At 43.3% G+C, this 23,844-nt stretch overlaps 1 protein-coding gene across 1 annotated transcript; it reads right to left on the reverse strand.

The window, feature by feature from the left end:
- Positions 1-364: 364 nt before the first annotated feature.
- On the reverse strand, positions 365-14,843 carry LOC118571903 (zinc finger protein OZF-like). The gene is made up of 5 exons (XM_036171236.1): positions 14,763-14,843; positions 7,192-7,318; positions 6,924-6,984; positions 1,511-1,598; positions 365-1,204 (listed from the first exon to the last, which is right to left on the reverse strand). Exons 1-5 carry the CDS (start codon positions 14,841-14,843, stop codon positions 365-367), a joined length of 1,197 nt encoding a protein of 398 aa, XP_036027129.1.
- Positions 14,844-23,844: the final 9,001 nt, after the last annotated feature.

The following is a 23,844-nucleotide window of genomic DNA, read 5'->3' on the forward strand; positions in this document are numbered from 1 at the left end:
CATCTATGAAAGGAAACAATGGGCTCACCTCCAGAAAGGCATTAAGATACTTGCTGAATTTATCACTTTTTGACTCAGGAAAAATGTGGTAATGAGGTTGGTGGCTGCTTTTATCCTGAAATCATTAAGTCTGCTTTTAACCTGCTTGTGTCTAAACTAAGATTCAGTTATTGAGCATAAAATGTGGAGTCGTTTTTCAATAAAGCAGCAGCTATACTGATTCAAGCTCAGATCATGGCATTCTCCTTCCTCTACTAATGCCTGATCTCTTCTTTGGGACCTGAACCCCTATGGAACTGGGCTCTAGCAAGTATCTCTTGTAGAAAACAGAGTTCAGTTTCCAGAACCCACATGGCAGCTCACATCAGCTCACATCTGATATTACCACATTGATTACATCCATATGGTACAGTCCAGTATGAATTCTTTCATGACTGTGAAGATTACTCTTGTTTGCAAATGCTTTACCACATTGGTCACATTTATAAGGTTTCTCTCCAGTATGAATTCTTTTATGACTTTGAAGGCTACTCTTTTGTGCAAAGGCTTTCCCACATTGTTCACATTTATATGGTTTTTCTCCAGTATGAATTCTTTCATGACTTTGAAGACTACCCTTCTGTGCAAAGGCTTTACCACAATTCTCACATTTATATGGTTTTTCTCCAGTGTGAATTCTTTCATGACTTTGAAGATTACTCTTCTGTGCAAAGGATTTACCACATTGATTACATTCATAGGGTTTCTCTCCAGTATGAATTCTTTCATGGGTAAGAAGATGACGATTCAATGCAAAGGCTTTACCACATTGATTACATTCATAGGGTTTCTGTCCAGTATGAATTTTTTCATGGGTGAGAAGATAGCTCTTTTTTGCAAAGGCTTTGCAACATTGTTTACATTCATAGGGTTTCTCTCCAGTATGGATTCGTTCATGACTTTGAAGTCTGCTCTTATGTATAAAGGCTTTACCACATTGATAACATTCATAGTGTTTCTCTCCAGTGTGAATTCTTTCATGGGTGAGAAGATTTCTCTTCTCTGCAAAGGCTTTATCACAGTGATTACATTCATAGGGTTTTTCTCCAGTATGAATTCTTTCATGACTTTGAAGACTACCCTTCTGTGCAAAGGCTTTACCACAATTCTCACATTTATATGGTTTTTCTCCAGTGTGAATTCTTTCATGACGTTGAAGATGACTCTTCTGTGCAAAGGATTTACCACATTGATTACATTCATAGGGTTTCTCTCCAGTATGAATTCTTTCATGGGTAAGAAGATGACGATTCAATGCAAAGGTTTTACCACATTGATTACATTCATAGGGTTTCTCTCCAGTATGAATTCTTTCATGGGTGAGAAGATAGCTCTTTTTTGCAAAGGCTTTGCCACATTGATTACACTCATAGGGTTTCTCTCCACTATGAATTATTTCATGACTCCAAAGACTATTCTTTCCTGTAAAGGCTTTGACACATTGATTATATATATAGGGTTTCTGTCTTGTATGACTGTGAAGACTTCTCTTCTCTGCAAACACTTTACCACATTGATTATATTCGTATGGCTTCTCTCCAGTATGCATTCTTTCATGTCTGTGAAGATCACTCATCTGTATGAAGGCTTTACTACATAGATTACATTCATAACATTTCTCTCTAGTTCCCATTCTATGTACTTGATGCTCAAGACTGTGACATGCAAAGGCTTTATAACTTTGATTATACTCAAAGGGTTTTCCTCCCGAATGAATTCTTTTGTATACTTCTAAAGAGCAATCAAACCTAAAGGTTTTATCATGTTGATTACATTCGTAGAGAGCCTCTTCATTATTGGTTGTTTGGTGTGCTTGACGATGCCTGTCAAGCCTAAAGCCTTTAGTAGATGACTCACATTTATTATTTTCTCTTCCCACATGAGTTTTTTCACATCTTTGAAGAGAACTTGAAGAATTTAGGGTCTGACCACACTGATTGCATTCATAACATTTTCTTATACTGTGAGCCACAGCACATGTGCACAGTGAACCAGTAGATAGAGATGAATTTCCATATTCCTGGTATTCATAAGGTTTTTCTCCAATGAGAGTTTGTTGATGAATTCCCACTGAAGTTGGAAAACCAGTTAATTGTAAACTTGTATCACAGTCATCATGTCTTCTTATAGTGGGGACTACCACATATCTCCCAGTTGTTCTGAGAGAGACAGAAGTACAATGCTTCTTTCTATATCGCTTATCCTCACATGCATTGTATCCAGAGTGACAGATGACACACCTGGTAAAGGAAGATAACAAATAAAGGGTTTTCACATTGCATTTACATAGTCAAATGTTTTGTGTGTCATACAGATGTGGAATAGGGATTCATGTTTCTACACCAAGACAACTTCTTGGTCTTTCAGAAAGTGCTCCTCTCACTAAACTATGCTAAATGACTCGCCACATATATATAAGCAACACTAGCTTTAATGCCAAAGCTCTGAATATAAAAGGTGTTGGACATACACTAATGCCCTCATCAGTAATATGACAATTGGAAGGCATGATGGTAATTGGATGGAGAGTTCTACAACATGCCTCTCACATGGCTATTATAGAAACTGTGATATCTATTATGGCATTGTTTCCTTGTTTTGTCATTAAAGAAATGCTTTGCAAACACTGATCAGCTACCTGACACTGGTGTACATGGTGTTGTGACAATTTAATAATCATCACAAAGCCATGCCTATTTACACAGTTGCTTTTCATTAAAAGTTATGGGCACACTAACATTTTTTCAAACTGTTTGGAATCTCCTGCTCAGGCAGCCCCATTACAGAAAGCCCAACATCTTTGGCTTCTCCCCCAGTGATGTCTGGGACCATGCCCACCATCTATTTAAGACCCAGACCATACATCTGCCATGGGTGCTCTGGTGATCTATCTCCTGCTTTCCTGAGATCCTCCTGAGAGTGCTCTACATTGCACCTTGTTTACTAAATCTGGATTTATTAAGTCAGTTTGATTTGGCTTATTGCATTGGTGTCATAGGAACCCACCAACCTGGGTTCCAATACTTATCCTTGGTGCACTGGCCAGGGTGAGTAGTCTTCCACAACCATGTGCTGTGGCTGTGGAAGGCCATTCACTCTCTGCCCACTCCACCTCTGACACACTGAATGAGCAGCTCAGTAAGCCTCCCATTCCCAAACCACAATGTCTTAAGTGGTCCAGGACCTCTTGCAACCTCCAGACTGCCTGCTGAGCCACGGTAGTGCCAGGTGACTCCAGCCTGTTTCAGAATAGGACAGTCAATGCCCTTGGAATTCCCCTGTGCCAGAAAGACTTCACCACAGAGTCCACCCCACACACAGCTCCCAGATGCGATTTGTGTACCCACCCTCACAACCACATGCCCAGCAAATGGTTAATGAGTAGGTACTTGCTGAGTCGTTCAGTCCCCCAGAAACTCTGGGGTTTTCTTCTTCAAATGGGGATGTGAACATACTGCCCCGTTCCTCTCTCTCCCCTGTTCCTCTGCATCTTGTTCCCAGTGTGTAGTTAGGAAACACAGTGATTCTAATGCTCCCATTCCTCCCCCTCCTCAGTTCTGTTTCTCTGTCTGCCTGCCTGTCTCCTTCCTGGTTTACACACCAGGATTCTCCCCACAATACCTCCATTCTCTCTGTCCTGTCTGCTCTCACACCCTCAACTACTGCATATATGTCTCCAGCCTGTTTGTCTGTCTGTCTGCTCCCTCCTTCTTTCCTCCATACCACACTGCTGTCATCACCACCACCACCACCACCAACTCCACCAACTGCACCAACTGCTGCAGCTGGGGGGGGGGTCTCTTTCCATACTCCACAACCCTAAATTTACCTCCCCCCTCCACCCTTAATACTGTTGTCCTTAAATATAGTCTGCTACACTTTCCACCCTCCTAAAAATCTCTCTTTCCAAAATTCTCCACTTGCCGCTCTGACTTACTCAACTGGGCAGCATGTGCTGCTACACTGTTTTTCAGTTTCCCTCTGCAGCGCCTGCTCTGGGATCCTGGTATCAGGCTGCCCGACCTGCTGGGAGCCTCATGAAAAAAAATGTTTCTGTTCATGATCCTGTTTACTCTTTATGTGTGGTAGAAAGGTTTGAATGGTGTGGCCACATGTGTGTTTCTGACTAGTTTTGAATGCATGAGTTTAAGCGTCCTGAATGTGCCTTGCTAATTGTTTATATTTTAAAATCTGTATGCTTGTGATTCCAGATTGAAACTGTTCTGGAGAACATCACCAGCCACCATTTTGATTGAGGTTAAAGAAATACTTCACCACCATCTTTTGGTGGACTGGCCCCACCAAAGAGACATGAGCTCTCCAATATAATTTGGGTTAGGATCTATTTCTATTTGATAATTTCTGTCCTGTCTTAAAAACAAGATTTATTAAATAGGATTTAAAACAATGCTGTTTTTGATAATTGATATTGAAAATTTAATTGTTTGAAATGTTAAAACTTGGTTTTGCCTGATATATCTCAGGATCACCACTGAAAACAACAGACTGAATCTTCTGGCTTTTACTAACATTGTTTAGCTGTAACTAATTGAATAAACTGTATATTTAGATTTAACTTACATATGCCCTCAAAGTTAAACCTAAACAACTTTTGTCTAGTTCAGATATACCTAAAAGATTTTGTTACCCCATTTTCAAACACTCTCAGAGATCTGGGAATATGGCATTTAATACAAAGCATCCTGCATCTTCTCCAGGAAGATGGATGGCCACAGAAGATCCTCCACCTGGAGGCTTGTCTCAAATGCAACAAAGCCAGTCACACAGTGAAAAGCTGCTCCACACCTTTACCTGCTGCTGAGATCATGTCCAGACTATGAATAAGTGGCGCAGTGGGGGAACAACTGTGCCACTCTGCCAAGACAGGAAGGCCAATCTCCCCAAATTTCTACTCCACAGAGAATCTGTCAGATCCTCTAGACTTGGCATCTGAACAAGTGCTACCTCTGGGACTTGTTGCCCAGTGACCACAGAGAGACTTGGGACTGCCTGGGAAACTGGAAAGCTGGCTCACTCCTGCTCATTTACATATCCTTCTCAGATCTGATGGTGTTTGATGACCAGGATACTAAGGGATTCCCCAGTTTAACGGCACCCTCAATCCCAAGGGTACAAGCTCTTTAGTAGCTCATTAGTACGTTTCCTGTTAAAAATACAGACAGGTGTGTGTCATTCACAGACTCCATGGTAAAAGATAAACTGGTTTCAGATATAACTTCAGAGGTTCAAAGTTGTAGCTTTGATTTTATCAGTTTTGACAAACTGACAAAGCATTGATTACAAACAGTTTTTAGGGATCCTTAAATTTCTGTGGATTTGACTGTTTTCAACTTTTAGGGACAGGTTAGCATTAGAGAGGATACAGAACCCTGCAGGCATGTTCAACTCCCTCTGCCTTCACTCACACAACCTCCTTTGTTCAGTGAATTTACATTTAAAACTGTTCATGCCTGAACCCAAGGCCATAGCTCTGTACTATGACAGCAAGATGTAAATCGGTTCCAGTAGATTTACAGACACCTGAAGGTTCCTGGGAATACGACTCTGATACTTTGTAAAGAGTGTGGGCTGATGGAAAATAATATCAGTTTCCAGAGCTTATTTTTGGCCCTACCCATTTTTCATTTTCGAGACAGGTTTTCTCTGTAGCTGTGGAGCTTTGTAGACGAGGCTGGCCTGGAACTCACAGAGATTCACCTGCCTCTGCCTGCCCCCCACCCCCAATGCTGGGATTACAGGCCTGTGCCACCACCGCCTGGCTGACCCCACCCATTTTTGAGCATATTCTGTCGGTTCACTCCTGCCTGAGCCAAGGCCAAACCCCCAGGGGGACCTCCACATACACCAGCTCCTACAACAGCTCTGAGGGTGCCAACCACAAACCAAGGATGCCAACTGGACAAATACTAACAGGTGGATTTCACCCACATGCCTGCTCATAACAAGGCTCCATATCTTTTAATATCTCTTAATTCTTATGACACATTCACAGGATGGATGCTCTCCCAACCTCCAGAAAAAAACAGCAGATGCTATGGCTCCAGTACTCCTGGAAAACATCATCCATACATTTGGCATACCATTTCCCCAAGCTCCTGGGACTTCAGTGCTGGTACTACCAATCCAGGCACAAGTGGGCACCTACCCAGCAACTGAAACCTAGTTTTCCAAGATGTCCCAATTAAGGGCACATCTGCCTCATGCCCCACTCATTCACCCTAGACTGTTTTGTACAACCAGGACACTTCTCAGTTCCATTCTTTCTGGAAGTCATCCTACTACCAATGGCTATTCATGTTCATAAGACCAGTGATAATAAGCTATTGTTGTTTTCCTCCTAGCAACCTGCATGCTCTGCCTCCTCAACAGCAGATGCCTGAGGTCTCCTGGATGGCAGCTATCCAAATAGTTCTCTACCCACACCCCTGCTGAGCATTGGCCCACCTGACTCCCACTCCCCTGTGCCTACATGATCCCATGCTAGCAGGAAATAAACAGAATTGATCCCGCACCCATATATACCAAAAAAAGTTGGGATGTTTAGAATCTACAGCAGAGGGGGCCTCAATCCAGAAAGCCCACCATTGGCAGCTCCTCCCCCAAAGTTGCCTGGAACCATGCCCATGCCTACTGGCTATTTAAGACCTGGCCCATAGATCTGCCATGGGTGCTCTCCTGTTCTGTCTCAGGCCTTCCTGAGAGCCCCCTGGAGTGCTCTGCTTTGCTATGCTCTATGTATTACATCTGGATTCATTAATTTGGTTTGATTTGACTCATTGCATCAGTGATGGACGAATCCAGCAACCAAGAATCCAGTACTTATCACAGACATACATATATATCAGCTTACACGTAAAAATTACCTTCCATGTCTTGTAGAAATTTGATAATGTTCTTCAATATTGTGGTCTTGCCATTTGTAACCTAAAATACAGTACCAGAAAATGTGATATATTATGGGAACTTAGGAACAATTGAAATGTCTGTCTCTCATGAACTTTATTTAGAACAATGACTGATATATTCATGGGAATTTTTCTTCTTTAACATTCAAAATTATAGGAGAGCACCAATGTCCAAGAAAGGCTTCTTCCCTTAAGGTAAAACCTGACAGAAAGCTCACATTCTCACCTATACAAGTGAGGTTCCAGCAGGTTTCCAGCATCACATCTTTGTAGAGACTCTTCTGGGAAGGATCCAGCAAAGCCCACTCTTCATGAGTGAAGTTCACATGCACATCCTCATAGGTCACTGCATCCTAAAGGATCCCATATATGTACATAATAGAAATGGTGAGACTGACTGCATTGTAAATGTACACTCCACTGGAATATATCTACATAATTCTGTGTGCTTGATACATTCTATGACAGGGGTCAGTAAATACCTAATGCAGTCACCAACTCATTTTAAAAGGGAACATCAAAAGAGAAAGACACCTTCCATTCCTGTGACCACAGAACAGAACACAGCAGAGAAGGAGAAATGCCTAGGAATATATACAGAGAGACACACAAACAGAGTAATACTATTTAATTTACATTAGCAGAATATTATCATTATTAACTTCTAGAAAGGATAGACAATAAAGGCTAATAATTCCCAGGAAGCAAAGCATTTTTATTAAGTTGCTGTCTGACAGATCAATGAGTTCTCAAGAACATTAGTAAAGTAAATGCTGATCCTAATACAGTAAAACAAACACCAAAAGGGAGGGAAAACAGGCAGATGGGTCAACAGATATTACAGAATTCAGTGATTCAGGAGATCACTATTAATTTCATGAATGAAATTTGCTATGAAAAAATGACATCAATGCCAAAGTTCAAAAGTCATGACGTCGAAGTTCAGCACAAGAGGAAATGCCTGACATGTACAAAAACTTGATTCAATCTGCCAAATATATAAACATAAAAATATCAGGCAAGAAATATGGATTGGCAAGGAAAAGCAATTGCTTCTAATTTACCTTACATTATTTAAGAATGGAGTCTCAACAGTTGGGGATGGCATGCCTACTTGAGAAGGAAGGGGGCTGCTCCCTTTCAACAAAACAAAGAAATGAGGTGAGACTATATTCCTCCAGAAAGGATCCACCTCCTAAAGAGAAGTGACCAATTATGACTCTAAGTCACAATTGTGATTGTAATTCACCAACAAAGGCTCACACCAAAGACAAATGCTCAAACTCAGCACACTACCTGGAGTATTTTTTATTCAGCCCTCAACATTTTGACACAGGTCATGACAGGCTCACACTCAAACCATGATGCAAAATGCATTCAGTCTGATTTCAAAGATCTCCATATTATGTGATAGTCCCAATACTGTTTGATTGTCCTCAGTTTCTTCTGACATGCAAGGAAATGTTTTGACTGTGAACTCACATAATACCAAATAGTGAGTCATATCAACCCAAACATAATGGCACAAAATATACCTTTCCATTTCAAGGAATTAGGAAAAAATTGGTCCAAGGCAAGCCTAAAACCATGCAGGGCAAACACCAAACATCTAATGATGTTTTAGTCCATGATCATCGTGGGAAGAAGTATGGCAGCCAGCAAGAAAAGGTAAGGCTGGAGAAGAAGCTGAGAGTTCTACATCTTGATCAGCAGGCAGCAGAAGGAGACTGAGGCACACTTGGCCTAGCTTGAGCATTTGAGACCCCAAAGCCCACAGCCACACAACACTATTCCTCCAACCAGGCCACATGAATTCCACAAGACCACAACTCCTAATAGTGTCCCCTCCCCATAGGCCAAGCTTCAAACATGTGGCCATTCCTATTCAAACCCCTGCAGGACTACCTTTGACCAATTACTGTAGAGAGCTGCGTGTAGCCGCACCCTAAAGATGGCTCTGGCTTCTACCCTCTGCCTTCCCGATGGCAAACACTCTTTAGGGTAAACAGCTCCTTATTTGGCTATGGCTGGATTCGTGTGCTGCTGGCATATGCGTGAACCTGTGGACAATGCCCCCGTGGCTGCTTGGGGTTGGCAGCCCAGCCCTTCTTAGGTGCTGGGAGAGGCTTGCCCCAGGCGAGAGAGACACAATGCAATTAATCAAAGGTCTGAATAAACTGTGATAAGAAGGATCCCGGTATCGCATCTTCCTTGCTGGTCGAGGCGGGCGCGACAAGTGGTGGCCTCATACGGGGACAATCACCACGTCTCTCTCTCCGGATTCAGAACTTATTACAGTCAGGCGGTATACTGGTAAGTCCTCAGGAAAAAAAACTGGGGATCCGTGACAAAAGCGGGTAATGCTCACCTGTAGAAGGGAGAGCGGGATAGCAGAGCTGCGATAAAAGCAGACGGGTAATTCTAGAGCCGTGATAAAAGCAGACGGGTAATTAGACAAAACAAACAGGGAAACCGGAGGGCTGGGCAGTTCTACAAAGGCTCCAAAAAAACCTCCGAGAAACTTCTCAAATTGAGAAAAGAAGAAAAAGTATACTAACATGGGCGCTTCCTCCTCGCACCCAATTTTTCTGGCTCTTAACGAGCTGCTTCTCTCTAAGAAATTAAAAATAAAAAAACACACTCTAGCACGGTTTCTGCAAGAATGTGATGTAGTTGCTTCTTGGTTTGCAATTTCAGGAAGCCTTACAGTGCCTTCCTGGGAGAAATTGGGAAAGAGACCTAGATTTGGATACTGGAGCAGATCGCAGGTGCAGATCGCAGTATCATAGCTAGCAAAGATTGGCCTCCAGGTTGGCCTATACAGGCTTCCTCACAAACATTGCAGGGACTGGGTTATGCCAGTGTTCCAAATGTTAGTGCAAATTTGTTAAATTGGCAAGATTCCAAAGGTCACTCTGGCGTTACGCAACCCTACGTCCTTGAGCTTCCAGTGTCCCTCTGGGGGAGGGATCTTATGAAATCCATGGGCTTTCAGTTAAGTAATGAATACTCCAAAGAATCTAAAAATATTATGAAAAACATGGGGTGTCATCCTGATTTTGGCCTGGGAAAATTTTTACAAGGCAAAAAGGAGCCAATACAAACAGTACCTAGGAAACCCAAACAAGGGTTGGGCTTTTCCTAGGGGCCGCTGAGGAGGGCATTCCCATAACCTGGGTAACGGAGGAGCCAGTTTGGGTTCCGCAGTGGCCACTCTCCTCTGAGAAATTACATGCTGCATATCAATTAGTGAAAGAGCAATTAGAGAAAGGGCATATTAAACCCTCTCTTTCTCCCTGGAATACACCCGTATTTGTCATCAAGAAGAAATCAGGAAAATGGAGATTGTTACATGATCTTAGAGCTATAAATGAACAAATGAGAATTATGGGACCTGTACAGCGTGGTCTTCCATTGCTGTCAGCCTTGCCTGAAAATTGGCCTATTATTGTGGTAGATATTAAGGACTGCTTCTTTTCCATTCCACTGAATAGCAAGGACAGTGAGAGATTCACTTTCACTTTACCGTCCACTAATCATGAGGAACCTGATAAAAGATATCAGTGGGTTGTATTGCCACAAGGCATGGCCAACAGTCCTACAATGTGTCAATTATTTGTAGCAACTGCTTTAGAACCTTTGAGAGCACGTTTTCCAGGCTTAAAATGCCTCCATTATATGGATGATATACTGTTAGCAGCTAAAGAGGAGAGCATTCTTCAAGAAGCATATAGCTCACTTGTAGAACTGCTAAAGCAAAAGGGATTCTGTATTGCCCCTGAGAAGGTGCAACAGAGCAAAGTTGTCAATTATCTTGGCTCTAAAATGACTAATTATATCATGCCACAAAAGGTAGAGTTAAGGAAGGATCATCTTTGCACACTGAATGATTTTCAAAAATTATTAGGAGATATAAATTGGATAAGAGGAAGTTTAGGAATGGCCAATTATGAGTTAAAACCATTATATGATATTTTAATTGGAGATGCAGCCTTGGATTCACCGAGGCAATTAACCAATGCAGCACGAGAAGCCTTAACAAAATTAGAGGATAGACTACAAAGAGCTTTTCTTCAAAGAGTACAAAATAATGATGATATTACCCTGTGCATTCTGCCTACCCAGTTACAACCTACGGGAATTTTATGGCAAAAAGGACCCTTGTTATGGATTTATACTAAAATCTCACCTGCAAAATCAATTGAGTATTATCCTACTGCTGTAACATTACTTACACAACAGGGTATTCAGCAAAGTTTACAATATTTTGGGACATCACCACAAACGCTAGTTGTTCCTTATGATTCTACTCAAGTCAAGGTATTATGTGCTGCCATAGATGATTGGGCAATTCTGCGTTGTACCTATCCAGGACACATAGATTGCCATTATCCTAAACAACCACTATTAACTTTCTTTAAAGAACATCCTGTAGTTTTCCCTAAAGTAACTGCTTCGCAGCCCATTCCAGGAACAAGTGTTATATTTACAGATGGGTCTAAGACAGGCTGTGGTGCTTATATGGTGGATTCTAATGAACCTGTAAAGCATCAATTCTTGCCAGGTGCACCTCAACAGATGGAGCTTTCAATAGTTCTTGAAGTTTTCAAGGCTTGTCCATTTGCATTTAATTTAGTGTCAGATTCTAGTTATGTTGTTAATGCTTTGAAAAGCCTTGAATGTGCAGGGCCCATCAAATCTTCTAGCCCGGTTAGCTCATTGTTTGGCCAATTACAGAAACTGATCTGGCAACGTAAAAATCCCTTTTTTGTGCAACACATCCGTGCATATACCAGTCTGCCAGGTCAATTGGCTGAAGGCAATGATATAGTGGATCAGTGTACTAGACAGAAATAGATGTTTGTGGCTTCTGCCATACAACGAGCACATGCTTTCCACAAAGAATTTCATGTTAATGCAAGGACATTACAACAAAAGTTTTCTATCTCACGTGCGGAGGCACAAAAGGTGGTACTAGACTGTCCCCAATGTGTCATTTTTCATCATCCTTCTAGATTAGGAGTTAACCCTCGTGGTTTGCTCCCCCTAAAAATATGGCAAATGGATGTTACACACATCTCTGAATTTGGACGTGTCAAATATGTACATGTATCTGTTGATACCTGTTCTGGAATCATTCATGCCACCTCAATGGCAGGAGAAAAAGCCTCTCATGTCATTGCTCATTGCTTAGAAGCTTGGGCAGCATGGGGTAAGCCTCAACAGTTAAAGACAGACAATAGTCCTGCATATACTGGACAGAAGTTCGCTTCCTTCTGTCAACAGATGAATGTGCAACTTGTACATGGCCTACCATATAATCCACAAGGTCAAGGCATTGTGGAGCGTGCTCATCGCTCCTTAAAGGAGTTGCTTCAAAAACAAAAAGGGGGAATAGGCTATGGCCGTACCCCTAAGGACAGACTTTCTCTTGCATTAATTACTCTGAATTTTTTGAATTTGGATGCTTCCAATTGTCATGCTGCAGATTTATCTAAAAAGTTGTCTAGTTATCTTTTAGGTAATTGGACCGGAGAGTTTGATAACCTGATGGACCAGCTGAGAGTGGCTATTGTCACGGTGAATTCGACTCGAGTGGATACCGGACTGGTGGAGGGATTGTCTTCCTGGATTGCTACAGCCATGGGCCACATGAAGGAGTGGGCGGGAATAGGAGCCCTAGTAGGTTTACTGGTGCTCACCTCCCTAGTATGCTTGTGGTGCATTTGTCGCATTAGGATCTCACAGCGTCGCCATGCAGCCATGATTGTCCAAGCCTTTATGGCCATTGATGCAGGACAGTCTCCCCAAGCCTGGTTGGCTACTTTAAAAGATATTTAGGCACAGGATGCGAGGCCTGCGCACTGCACTTGAGGTTATGATACTCTGACCTCAAGAAGAGCAAGTCTGATTGCATGTGGGTTGGTACTCTAACTCCCACCTCTGTGAAAAGGGTATCGGACGGGTCTAGTGTTCTCTGGGTGGACGACGCCTGGACAAACATTAGTACATGTTCCATTTTAGCAGAGATCAGACCTCTACTCTTGCCTGTTGCTTTGTAAAACAAAAAGGGGGAAACTGTAGAGAGCTGCGTGTAGCCGCACCCTAAAGATGGCTCTGGCTTCTACCCTCTGCCTTCCCAATGGCAAACACTCTTTAGGGTAAACAGCTCCTTATTTGGCTATGGCTGGATTCGTGTGCTGCTGGCATATGTGTGAACCTGTGGACAGTGCCCACGTGGCTGCTTGGGGTTGGCAGCCCAGCCCTACTTAGGTGCTGGGAGAGGCTTGCCCCAGGCAAGAGAGACACAATGCAATTAATCAAAGGTCTGAATAAACTGTGATAAGAAGGATCCCGGTATCGCGTCTTCCTTGCTGGTCGAGGCGGGCACGACAAATTACTGCCTAATGCTTCAGAGGGGATGACACCTCCAATCCCAAAGGAAACAAATAAGAGAGTCACCTGTTCTGTCACTTCTGGGGTAAGTCTTGTTGAAGTGCCTTCTGTGTAGACACAGATCAGAGGTCAGATGTGGATGCTGACTCAGTGTCTGGGAACCAGGTCATTCATCACCGGATAACTCTGTCTGTTCAGGTGTATGAATATGTGAGGGCCACCCCAATTTTTGTTTTTGTTTTTTTGTTTTTTGAGACAGGGTTACTCTGTGGCTTTGGAGCCTGTCCTGGACTAGGTCTGTAGACCAGGCCGGCCTGTATCTCACAGAGATCCACCTGCCTCTGCCTCCCAAGTGCTTGGATTAAGGCATACGCCATCACCGCCCAGCATTCCCCTGGTGGTTTTTATTGCATGTCTGTCTCTCTGTGTATATGTCTCTATATGTCTTACTATGTGTTTCTATCAGGTTTGCTTTCCTGTATTGACCACAGGATTTCTCTAGTGTGAAACCCTCCTCCACCCAGGTGGAGACATGTGCTTCCTCCTCTTGGGGACCCAAATATTTTGACTCTGCCAGGTCACCCAGAGGTGAAAAAAATAGCCACTACCTGTCCCACTCCAGGAGCAGAAGCACTAGGTTGTATTGTGCTTAATTCCTGCTCACTTTCAGTGTTTGTCTCTGTGAGGAAATGGGAGGGGCTACTGTAGAGTAAAAGAACCAGGAAAAGAAACTCACCCTGGCTCTGAAACCAGAGACAGTGAAAGAAACCCAACCTGGCCCTGAACTCAGTAACAGTGATAGAAACCCACCCTGACCTTGAACTCAGAGCCAGTGAACCAGAATGAAAGAAACACATCCTGACCCTGAAACTATACCCAAAGGCTACAAAGGGCCAGTGAAAGAAACACACACTTTGGCTTTGAAACCAGAGCCAAATATGACCCTGACCAACTGAACACAAAACCAACCAATCCTGAGCACAAAATCTAGTCAATCTGAGCTTGTCTAGGCTTAAGGGGATCAAAATCTGACCAATTCCCTCCCTGAAAATCTTCTCCCTGGAAAACTCCGCCCCTAAGAAGCCCTATATACCCTCGGCCTGGTCAGGGACCAGCTGTCCTTCTCCACCCTGGCAGAGGCAGCCACTCTCCTGGACTCCTCCTTCCAATACATCTCTTTCTTGAAGGAGTTTAGGGTGAGGATCCTTCACTGGAGAGGAGCAGAGTCTCTGCTGGGAAGCTCGCTTACACCTTACCTCTGAGGGAAGCTCCCTTAGCTCTGCAGAGCAGAAAACAAACACCTCTGCTGGGAAAGCTCCCTTAGGGGCAGAGCAGAGCTCAGCTGTAAAGGCTTGCTCTCACAGAGGAGCAGGATTGCCACATCCTGAGGGGAGACCATACCTCACAGGTCCCTAGATCTAATATTAGCCTGACTTTCAGACAAATCAAGATGCCTTTCTCCTCAAAGCTGTAGGTATCCATGATGCCTTCCCTTCACAACTGTAGATACAGCCTGACTTCCTGACATGTCAGATACCCTTCCCTCCAGGGATGTAACATTTGCAGGTATAGCCTGACTTCCCAATAAGTCAGGATACACTTCCAGAGCTCTAACAAATGCAGCCAGGCCACTAGTCCAGGCCCTAACACCCACAGCCATCTAAGCAGAATGCATACAGGTCAGAGGAAATAGTTCCTCAGATGAACATTCCCTCCACTTCGTGCCTGCTCTAAGCAGTTCCAGGAAACGGGAAAAGTTCTCCTGGGCTGAGCATAAGAAAAGTAGAATGTTCCACTACTTTCTCTTCCATAATTTGTGTCTCTTTTCAACCAGGGATGTGTAAAACCCACCCTTTTCTCTGAAAAAAGTGAAAACACTGCCCTGGGTAGACAAAGGAATTGCTGCCAGGCAACGCAGCCAGGAAAGAACAGATATTCCCTTCTGTCCAACACTGAGCAAGGGCACTTTAAGAAATTTCACTAAGAGAGATTAAAGACAGCAGCTAAAAAGTGTGCCAGAGTATTAGAAAACTGTTATAAAAGTTTAAATTTTTTAAAGACAAAATGAGATCCTGGGGTTGGGGATTTTGCTCCGTGGTAGTAGAGCTTAAGGCCCTGGGTTATGTCCTCAACTACAGGGGAAAAACAACAACAACAATTATCTCCAGTTGTTGGAAATAATCCAAAAGGTGTTTAGAAGAAAAAACTGGTTGGGACAAGAACTTCTCTGAAAACTGAAAGCTACCTTCACCTTCTCTGATAATGAGACACAGACTACAGATACACAGAAAAAATTTTGGTATCAGAGAATATCTCCTAACTGAAAGTTCTGTCTCCAATCAAAAGATCAACAATAACAAATGACCCTGGAAACAAACAGGGAAAATGAAGCTCACATTGCCTGGCTTGAGAGACAGGCGTCCTGGTGCCCTGCCAGTCACCCTGGAATACATCTCTCCTGCCTGGGAAGAATCCCGGAACCTCTAATTCTCATGAGTCTGGTTCTTCCAGAGAAACAGGTGTGCACTGTCTGGACATGAAAGATGCATTTTTAGCCTCCCATTGGCAGTGTGGATTCAACCCTCTTTGCTTTTAAATGGACAGACACAGTGGGGGGTTAAAATGGGCAACAGACTTGGACCAGGTTCCCCAGGAGTTAAAGATATTAAATGTTGAAATCCTGCCCTTCCTCCAGATGTCCTAAGAAAACAAATTGTAAAGGGCCCACTGAGGGACAACTACAAGGGTTACAGACTTGGGCTAACAACCTGTGGGCTAAGAAAGTCTCCATGTGTAGAGGCCTACCCATCCTAACTACCAGCTGAGGGGAGGAAAAGAATCCTGACTAGAATGGCATTGCTGCCCTCCTTCAGATCCAACTCAAAGACTAAGAGACATCTTCAAGAGTCCCTGGGTGCAGCTGAATATTGATGCCTCTGGAACCAGACTTTCCAGACTATCAAGGCCTTTATACACCAGCACAAAGGGGGTGCTAAGCCCATAATGAGGACCTAGACTGAACAAAAGCCATTGAACTTTAAAAAGAGCTATGATTTCCACTCCAGCCACAGAATTTCAAGATGTCTCAAAACTTTTTCCATGAAACACAAGAGAAAAGGGGCTTTAACTCAAACTTTGGGACCATAGAAATGTCCTGTGAAGGCTGGGGAGATGGCTCAGAGGTTAAGAGCACTGGCTGCTGATCCAGAGGACCTGAGTTCAATTCCCAGGAACCACATGGTGGCTCACAACCATCTGTTGTAAGATCTGGTGCTCTCTTCTGGCCTGCAGGCATACATGCAGACAGAATACTGTATACATAATAAATAAATACATCTTTTAAAAAAAAGAAAAGAAATGTCCTGTGAAGGACCTGTCCAAATGATAGGACCCTGTAGCTACAGGTTGGTCCATCTGTCTAACAAATATCAAGGCTAATACTAGTTTCATGAAACAAAACACACAAGTTTATATCAAGATCTTATACTCACACCACAGCATGACATGGTTGCCGCTAACCTCTTCTGTGTTGACAAAGGTGCTCATCCATGTCTGTCAAGAGATGAAAGATGAAACCAGGTACATGGGATCTATAGCAGTTCCATTAACTGAAAAAATTAGGACCCACATTGGGTACCTCAACCCAGAGAGCAGAACTGATAGATCTGACCTAGGGTCTCAGGTGGGGAAAAGGAAATTCCTCCACCATACACATGGACAGTCGGTATGCTTTTACTGTTGGGCATGTTCACAGTATGATCTATAGAGAAAGAGGGCTTTTCACTAAATGGAAAAAGAACTTTAAAAAAACCTTGTCATCCTCCCTATGCTAATTCCCTGCTAGATTCCACCCTCCTGAATGATTAAGGGAAGTCTGTTGCATATTGAGCTTTAACAGCTTAGATGCAAGATTGTAAAACATCTGAAGGGAACATCTGTCCTCCAGGGTCCTCCCATTGTGCTGCAAGGCCGTATTTAAGACCCCCTCCCTACTTCAATAAACAGCATTTGGCATAAAAAAAAGAAAGAAAGAAAGAAAGAAAGAAAGAAAGAAAGAAAGAAAGAAAGAAAGAAAGAAAAGAAAAGAAAAGAAAAGAAAAGAAAAGAAAAGAAAAGAAAAGAAAAGAAAAGAAAAGAAAAGAAAAGAGAGAAGAAAAAACTTTTGGCTGTCCTAGAAGGTATTTGACTTCTCCTACAATTGCTGTCCTCACCTGCCGGTCTTTGACCTGGCTTCATAACAAACCAGTGGGGCTACTCAATATTTGGCAATGGGGGTGGTATAGCAGGAATCTTAAAGAGTCTTATTAATAAAATCAAACCTGAGGCCAGTAATTGGGTGAACGCTGGATGATCAAAGCAGCAGAACAAGCCAAAGCTTCCTCACCTCACAAATTCCTCAGCTGATCCTGTTTCCTCTGAGTCCTCATCCAGAATAGATCTCAGCTGAACTGTGCTGCTCAAAGCCTAAAAGCTTAACCAGCAAATGCTTCAAGTTTCTGTTCCTCACCCCTTATATACCTTTCTGCTTTCTGCCATCAACTATGGAATTAAAGGCTCATTTCTTGGGATTAAAGGCGTGTGTCGCCACCATGCCTGGCTATTTCCAATGTGGCCTTGATCTCACAGAGATCCAGAGAAATTTCTGCCTCTGGAAAGGTAGGATTAAAAGCGGGTGCTACCACTGCCTAACTTCTATGTTTAATATTGTGGCTGTCCCATTCTCTGACCCCAGATAAGTTTATTAGCATGCACAATATTACGGGGAAAACAATACCACCATAGGGTGGGTTGGCAAATGACATTTGATGACATACCGTGACCCTTTACTCCCTGACACTCCATGGTAAAATAAAATGGACAGTTCAAAACCACAGGATGATGGAGGACACCAGCGGGAAGAATCATTCTCCCAAAACAACTGACTGGACTGTTGGTAGCTAACATCAAAGGCTACTCATGTGGGGTTTACCAAACTTTCAGAGTTGAATCAGAACAAGGTATATTATACCTAGACTGGAAAGCCTAGCAAGGATGCCTCAGCCAGATGCCAGGTTTGTGCTCAAGTGAATCCAAAACAGAGAGTCCTGACCCAGCAAAGAAGACAAATGACAGGGAAAGACCCCCAAGAACTGGGGAAATGACTTCACCAAGATCCACCCTGCCCAGGAAGGGTAACGGTACTGGCTAGTTTTGATAGATTCACCTTCCTGGTCAGTAAAAGTGTTTCCCCACCCAGATGATAACAACTCAAGTAGTAGCTTACAAAGCTCCTCCAGGAATTGGTCCCATGACTTGGGCTCCCCCTAGAATGGGATCCAACAATGGCCTGGCTTTCATAGACAAAAATCTCTCAATAAATAGCCAAGCTTTATGTATAGACTGAAAACTTCATTGTGCATACAGATCTCAGAGTTCCAGCCATATAAAAAGAATAAACATGACATGAATTAAAAACAAACAAATAAAACTCTCAAAACAAAAAGTCTACCAAAGAGGCTACATCTCCATCTTTGACTGGATTGAGATTATGTTTGAAAACCTACCCACTCCTACCCCCACACCAACTGCTTCCTAGGCTGAGAATGCAACTGTTTGCAAACAGTCTAACCATTAATTTCTCAGGTCATTACAGGCACTGCAGTCCTCCATAAAGGCTATTCCCTGGACTAGCCTAGACACCCAGCTGACCTCCGACTCCACCACCAGTGGATCCTTTTTCCAGTCCAATGATACTGTCTGGGTCAAGCAAGTAGACAAAGAAACACAAGAACTAACCTGGAAAGGACCCTAAATGGTGATTCTGTCCACTAATATGGCAGTGAAGAAAGCTGGCATTACACCATGGATCCACCACACCCAGGTCAAGAAAGCAGAAGCCCCAGATGCTGCCACGTGGACTCTCTCTGGACGATGGACCCATTAAAATTCCATTTCATGGATCCCAAAGCCGTTCTCCTCCCCATCCCTCTCCCTCCTCTGGAGTCTCACTTTTGTGTGAATGCAGGGTCATCTGCAGCACCCAGGGCCTTAGGCCTGGACCTGGGAACTAAGAAGGACAGATGCAGGGAAGGTGTTACCTATCTAAGTACAGAGCTGGAACCCATATTCATTTGACCTCTGCTCACTGATGCCCATGACAAATGTCTAGAGAAAGGAAAGATGTTGGGGTTTATCTATTGAGAAAGAAATGCAGTTTCCAATTCTATGCATACCCCATGGTTAGGCCCCCTGGTTGCCAGAAACAAGGGGTTTCCATTACAAAACTGGGTTTGTGAAACTGAGGCTTAGAAAACATCAGTAAAAAGATTCTGGCCTATGGAATAGAACATCAGACCCTATGCCAGGAATAAATAATGTCTAATCCATCAAACTGCATAGGAATAGGAAGTCTCTAAATGTACTAACCCTTGCCAGGCTGTGGTGACACACACATTTAATGACAACACTAGGGAGGCAGAGACAGGCAGATAGACAGTCACAGATAAAATAGTTTAAATAATAATAAAGTTTTTAAAGAAAGAGTAGCCGGGCAATGGTGGGGTACTCCATTAATCCCAGTACTAGGGAGGCAGAGCCCTGTGGATCTCTATGAGTTTCAGGCCAGCCTGGTCTACAAAATGAGTTCCAGGAAAGGTGCAAAGCTACACAGAGAAATCCCGTCATGAAAACAAACAAATAAATGAAAGTAAATGTACTAACCTGGCTGTTTAGACTACTTCTGCATTTGGCTAGCTGTTCTTATTAACTCAAGTCTGTCAACCCAGAATATGGTTTTTGTGCTTAAAAGCTCATCCTGAAATAGGCTCAGGGCTACATGGGATCCAGAACTCCCAGTGTACTTGCAGGCAGATAATAAAGACTTTCTATTGGCTTAAACCCACGTCTAACCAGCCTTCTCTGGTGAATACCCCACAACAGGCACCTCACAGAACTTTCTCCACATACTCAGACACAAAGTAAGTCTCAAGAGATACAAGAAAATTGAAATAACTTCCTGCATCCTATCAGACCACCATAGATTAAAGCAGGACATCAACAACAGCAGAAGCATCAGTGTTGTTAGAATCTTAAAAGTTCTTATTAATAAAATCAAATCTGAGGCCAGTTATTGGGGTGAATGCTGGAAGACCAGAGAAGCAGAACAAGCCACAGCTTCCTCACCTTGTCAGTTCCTCAGCTGGTCTTGTTTCCTCAGACTGCAAGCTTCTTAGTCCTCATCCCAATGGACCTCAGCTGGACTGCTGCTAGAAGCCTAAAAGCTTAATCAGCCAAATGCTTCTAGTGTCTGTTCTTCACGCCTTACATAATCTTTCCCTTTCTGCCTCCACTCCCTGGGATTAAAGGTTTGCTTTCTGGGATTAAACATGTGTGTCACCGTGCCTGGCTGTTTCCAATGTGGCCTTGAACTCACAGAAATCCGCCTGGCTCTGCCTCCCAAGTGCTGGAATTAAAGGTGTGCACCACCACCGCCCAAATTCTGCTATGGCTTCCTCTAACCCATTTTCTAGCCACCATTTTTGGCTTTGTTCTAGTGGCTGTCTGTTCTCTGACCCCAGATAAATTTATTAGGGTGTACAATATTGTAGGGTACACAATACCACCACACATCAGAGACCTTACAAACTCGTGGAACCTCAACACATCTCTAATGATTAAAAATAAAGAAATTAAAGACTCTCTAGAGATAACCTTGCCCCAGACTAAATGTTTTTTCATGAAATCAGTCCATGGAGCTAGAGAGATGGCTCAGTGGTTAAGACACTGGCAGCTCTTCCAGAGGTCCTGAGTGCCATTCTGGTGCCCTTGTTCTGAAAACACACACTTTTAAAGGTAACATACATATCTGCCTAACACAAGCATGGACTGTGCACTGTCCACTTGTCAGCCCAAAATGACTTTTTGTTTTATGTTGGAGCAGGTAAAATAGGTCACCTGTCTTATACTTGTTCTAGGTTTACTTTTTTATGTCTGTAGACAGGATTTTCAGAGGGTCTCAACCAGTCTAACCTGTTCTCTATCAACCTTGAATGTATCCACAGCCTTTTGTTCCCGAAGGAAACAAAAGCATAACCTCTTTTCCCACAAAATACATTTTCTGAATTCCATTTTAAAGCTAAAGCATTCCTAAAGTATCTGGGCTGGATTAATTCAGCAGTCCCTGTTACAATCCCAAGTCTCTCAGCAGCTGTCATTCACTCATCGGCATTCAAAATGTTCAAAGACAACATACCACCATACATGCCCCAGATTCCTTGTGGTTTGTTTTTTTTTTTTTTTTTTTTTTCAAGACAGAGTTTCTCTGTGTAGCTTTGCGCCTTTCCTGGAACTCACTTGGTAGCACAGGCTGGCCTCGAACTCATAAAGATCTGCCTGGCTCTGCCTCCCAAGGGCTGGGATTAAAGGCGTGCACCACCAACGCCCAGCTTTACTTGTGTATTTTTTGTCTTTATGTAGTTTATTCTTTATTATATTACTTTGTTCTTTCTTTAAAACTTTATTTTTTTAACTATTTTTTATCAAGACTGTCTATATAAGTTTTCATTTCTTTTTTTTTTTTTTTTTTTTTTTTTGGTTTTTCAAGATAGGGTTTTCTGTAGCTTTGGAGGCTGTCCTGGAACTTGCTCTGTAGACCAGACTGGCCTCCAACTCACAGAGATCCACCTGCCTCTGCCTCCCAAGTGCTGCTGGTATTACAGGCGTGCCCCACCACCACCCAGCTCATTTCTTTCTTAAGCCTACAACCTTTCTTCCCCGCCACCACCACCACCCCCAAACAGTTACTGGAACTCACTGTGTAGCCCAGGCTGGCCTTGAACTCAGAGATCCATCTGTCTCTGCCTCCCAAGTGCCGGTATTAAAGGTGTGGGCTACAACCTCCCGACTCCTAAATACATTTTTAAGACAGTATGACCAGTTTATAGGTTTTTTAACATCTGGACCTGTCCTTGTTGCGTATCTCTTTCTTTTCTGACCATGAGTCAAACTTTAACCTGCTAAGTGACAGTTAGGATCTCCACATTGGCTCTGGCCCCTCGCCCCACCCCCTATAAGGAAATTGATTGCAATTAGTGCATTTAGTCTCGGTTTTGGAACCAACAATGTAAGTAAATTTGTTGCAACAACTCTGGGGAAAGGTGTCCTGACTACCTGGGGAGACAGGCAACACATTGAGCTGCTTAGGACAGCTCTGATGGCTGAACTGCAAGGGGACAGTTCAGCCCTGGAGGGCGAGGTATCCTGGACACCTCAAGCTGCTCAGAACAACAGCTCTGCCCTGAAGGTGTCCTGTACACCTGGAGCTGTTTAGTACAGCTCTGATAGTTGGAACGGCAAAGAAGCAGCCCAACCCTGGAAGGGAAATTTTTCTGACTTCTCAGGAAAGTCAGGCCTGGAACTGCTTCAGCAGGGAAGGGTCTTCGGACTGTTTGGGAAAGTCAAGATATACCTGGTGTGGTGGGGAATAGTCTCCACACAGGATATAGCAATCCTGCTTCACTTGTGGAGACCACTACTGCTGAGCTTTGCTCAGTTCCCACTTAAGAGGGCTTCCTAGCAGAGCTCTGCTTCTCCAGCCTAAGATGCTGCTTCTTTTCCTTCACTCAGCAAAAACAGAATTCCCTGCAGAAATGTAGTAATCTCTGGTTCCCAAGAAAAGTGTTACTTTTTTCAGCTCTCTCTTGCTCTGTCCACTGAAGAATGTCTCAGCAAAGATCTTTCTTCAGCTCCTCCTTGCTCTGCTCTCTCAGCTCTCCCTTGTTTTGTCCACGGAGAGACATCTCAGCAAGTATCTTCTCTATGCCAGTGAATGAATATCTTCATACCCAAAACTCTTTTAAGAGAGTTATTTCTTTGGGAAGGAGGAGTCCAGGAGTGTAGCTACCTCTACCAAGGTGGAGAGATCAGGCTTTTTCTAAATGACCAGGCAGGGCTGTTTTCACAGGATGTCTTGGGGATGGAGTCAACCAGTGGTTGACATGGGGCCCAGGGTTCTAGTGTCCTGCTCTGTGATTGGTTGATTTCACTTGTCAGTTGGGCAGGTGCAGAGATGGCTCTGATCTGACTGAGCCAAACTGTTTTTCTTTCTGCCCTGATTTCAGCCATCCCCTTTTCCCTATACCCGCTTCTCAGTCCATGAGAAATGAGCCTAAAGCCTGCAGCCTGGCCATTTAACCAGGAGCTGCATTTAATGGTGTGCTGCATTCAACCTCTAGAAAAGTGGATGCCCACACTATGGCAGGAATTATTACTTAGCTTGCTATTTCTACTTATCATGAAAAAGGCTGTTTAAGTGATCTTCTGTATGGCAGAACATCTTAAAGGACCAGTATCTGTTTGTTTTTTTTTTTTTTTCAGCTTTCTCAGGATGTATGTAGAAATTCCATGCCCCACACTGAAATACCAAATGTACAGGGTATTTTGGGGGGACACCAGCAAGCTCCCACACCATAGCATTGAGACTTATTATTAGTTATGAATGCTTGGC

Source organism: Onychomys torridus, chromosome 21 (genome assembly GCF_903995425.1).
Source record: "Onychomys torridus chromosome 21, mOncTor1.1, whole genome shotgun sequence".
Classification (NCBI taxonomy): Eukaryota; Metazoa; Chordata; class Mammalia; order Rodentia; family Cricetidae; genus Onychomys; species Onychomys torridus.

What these genes read in the sequence shown, in the direction of transcription:
- LOC118571903 (XM_036171236.1), bottom strand. Translation starts at nt 14,843, where the DNA reads ATGGATACCTACAGCTTTGAGGAGAAAGGCATCTTGATTTGTCTGAAA. An exon ending in ATTTCTACAAGACATGGAAG is followed by an intron (nt 1,599 to 6,923) that starts GTAATTTTTACG and finishes TGATCTTCACAG; the next exon opens with ACATGAAAGAATGCATACTG. An exon ending in AGAGAAGTCTTCACAGTCAT is followed by an intron (nt 1,205 to 1,510) that starts ACAAGACAGAAA and finishes TTTGCACAGAAG; the next exon opens with AGTCATCTTCAACGTCATGA.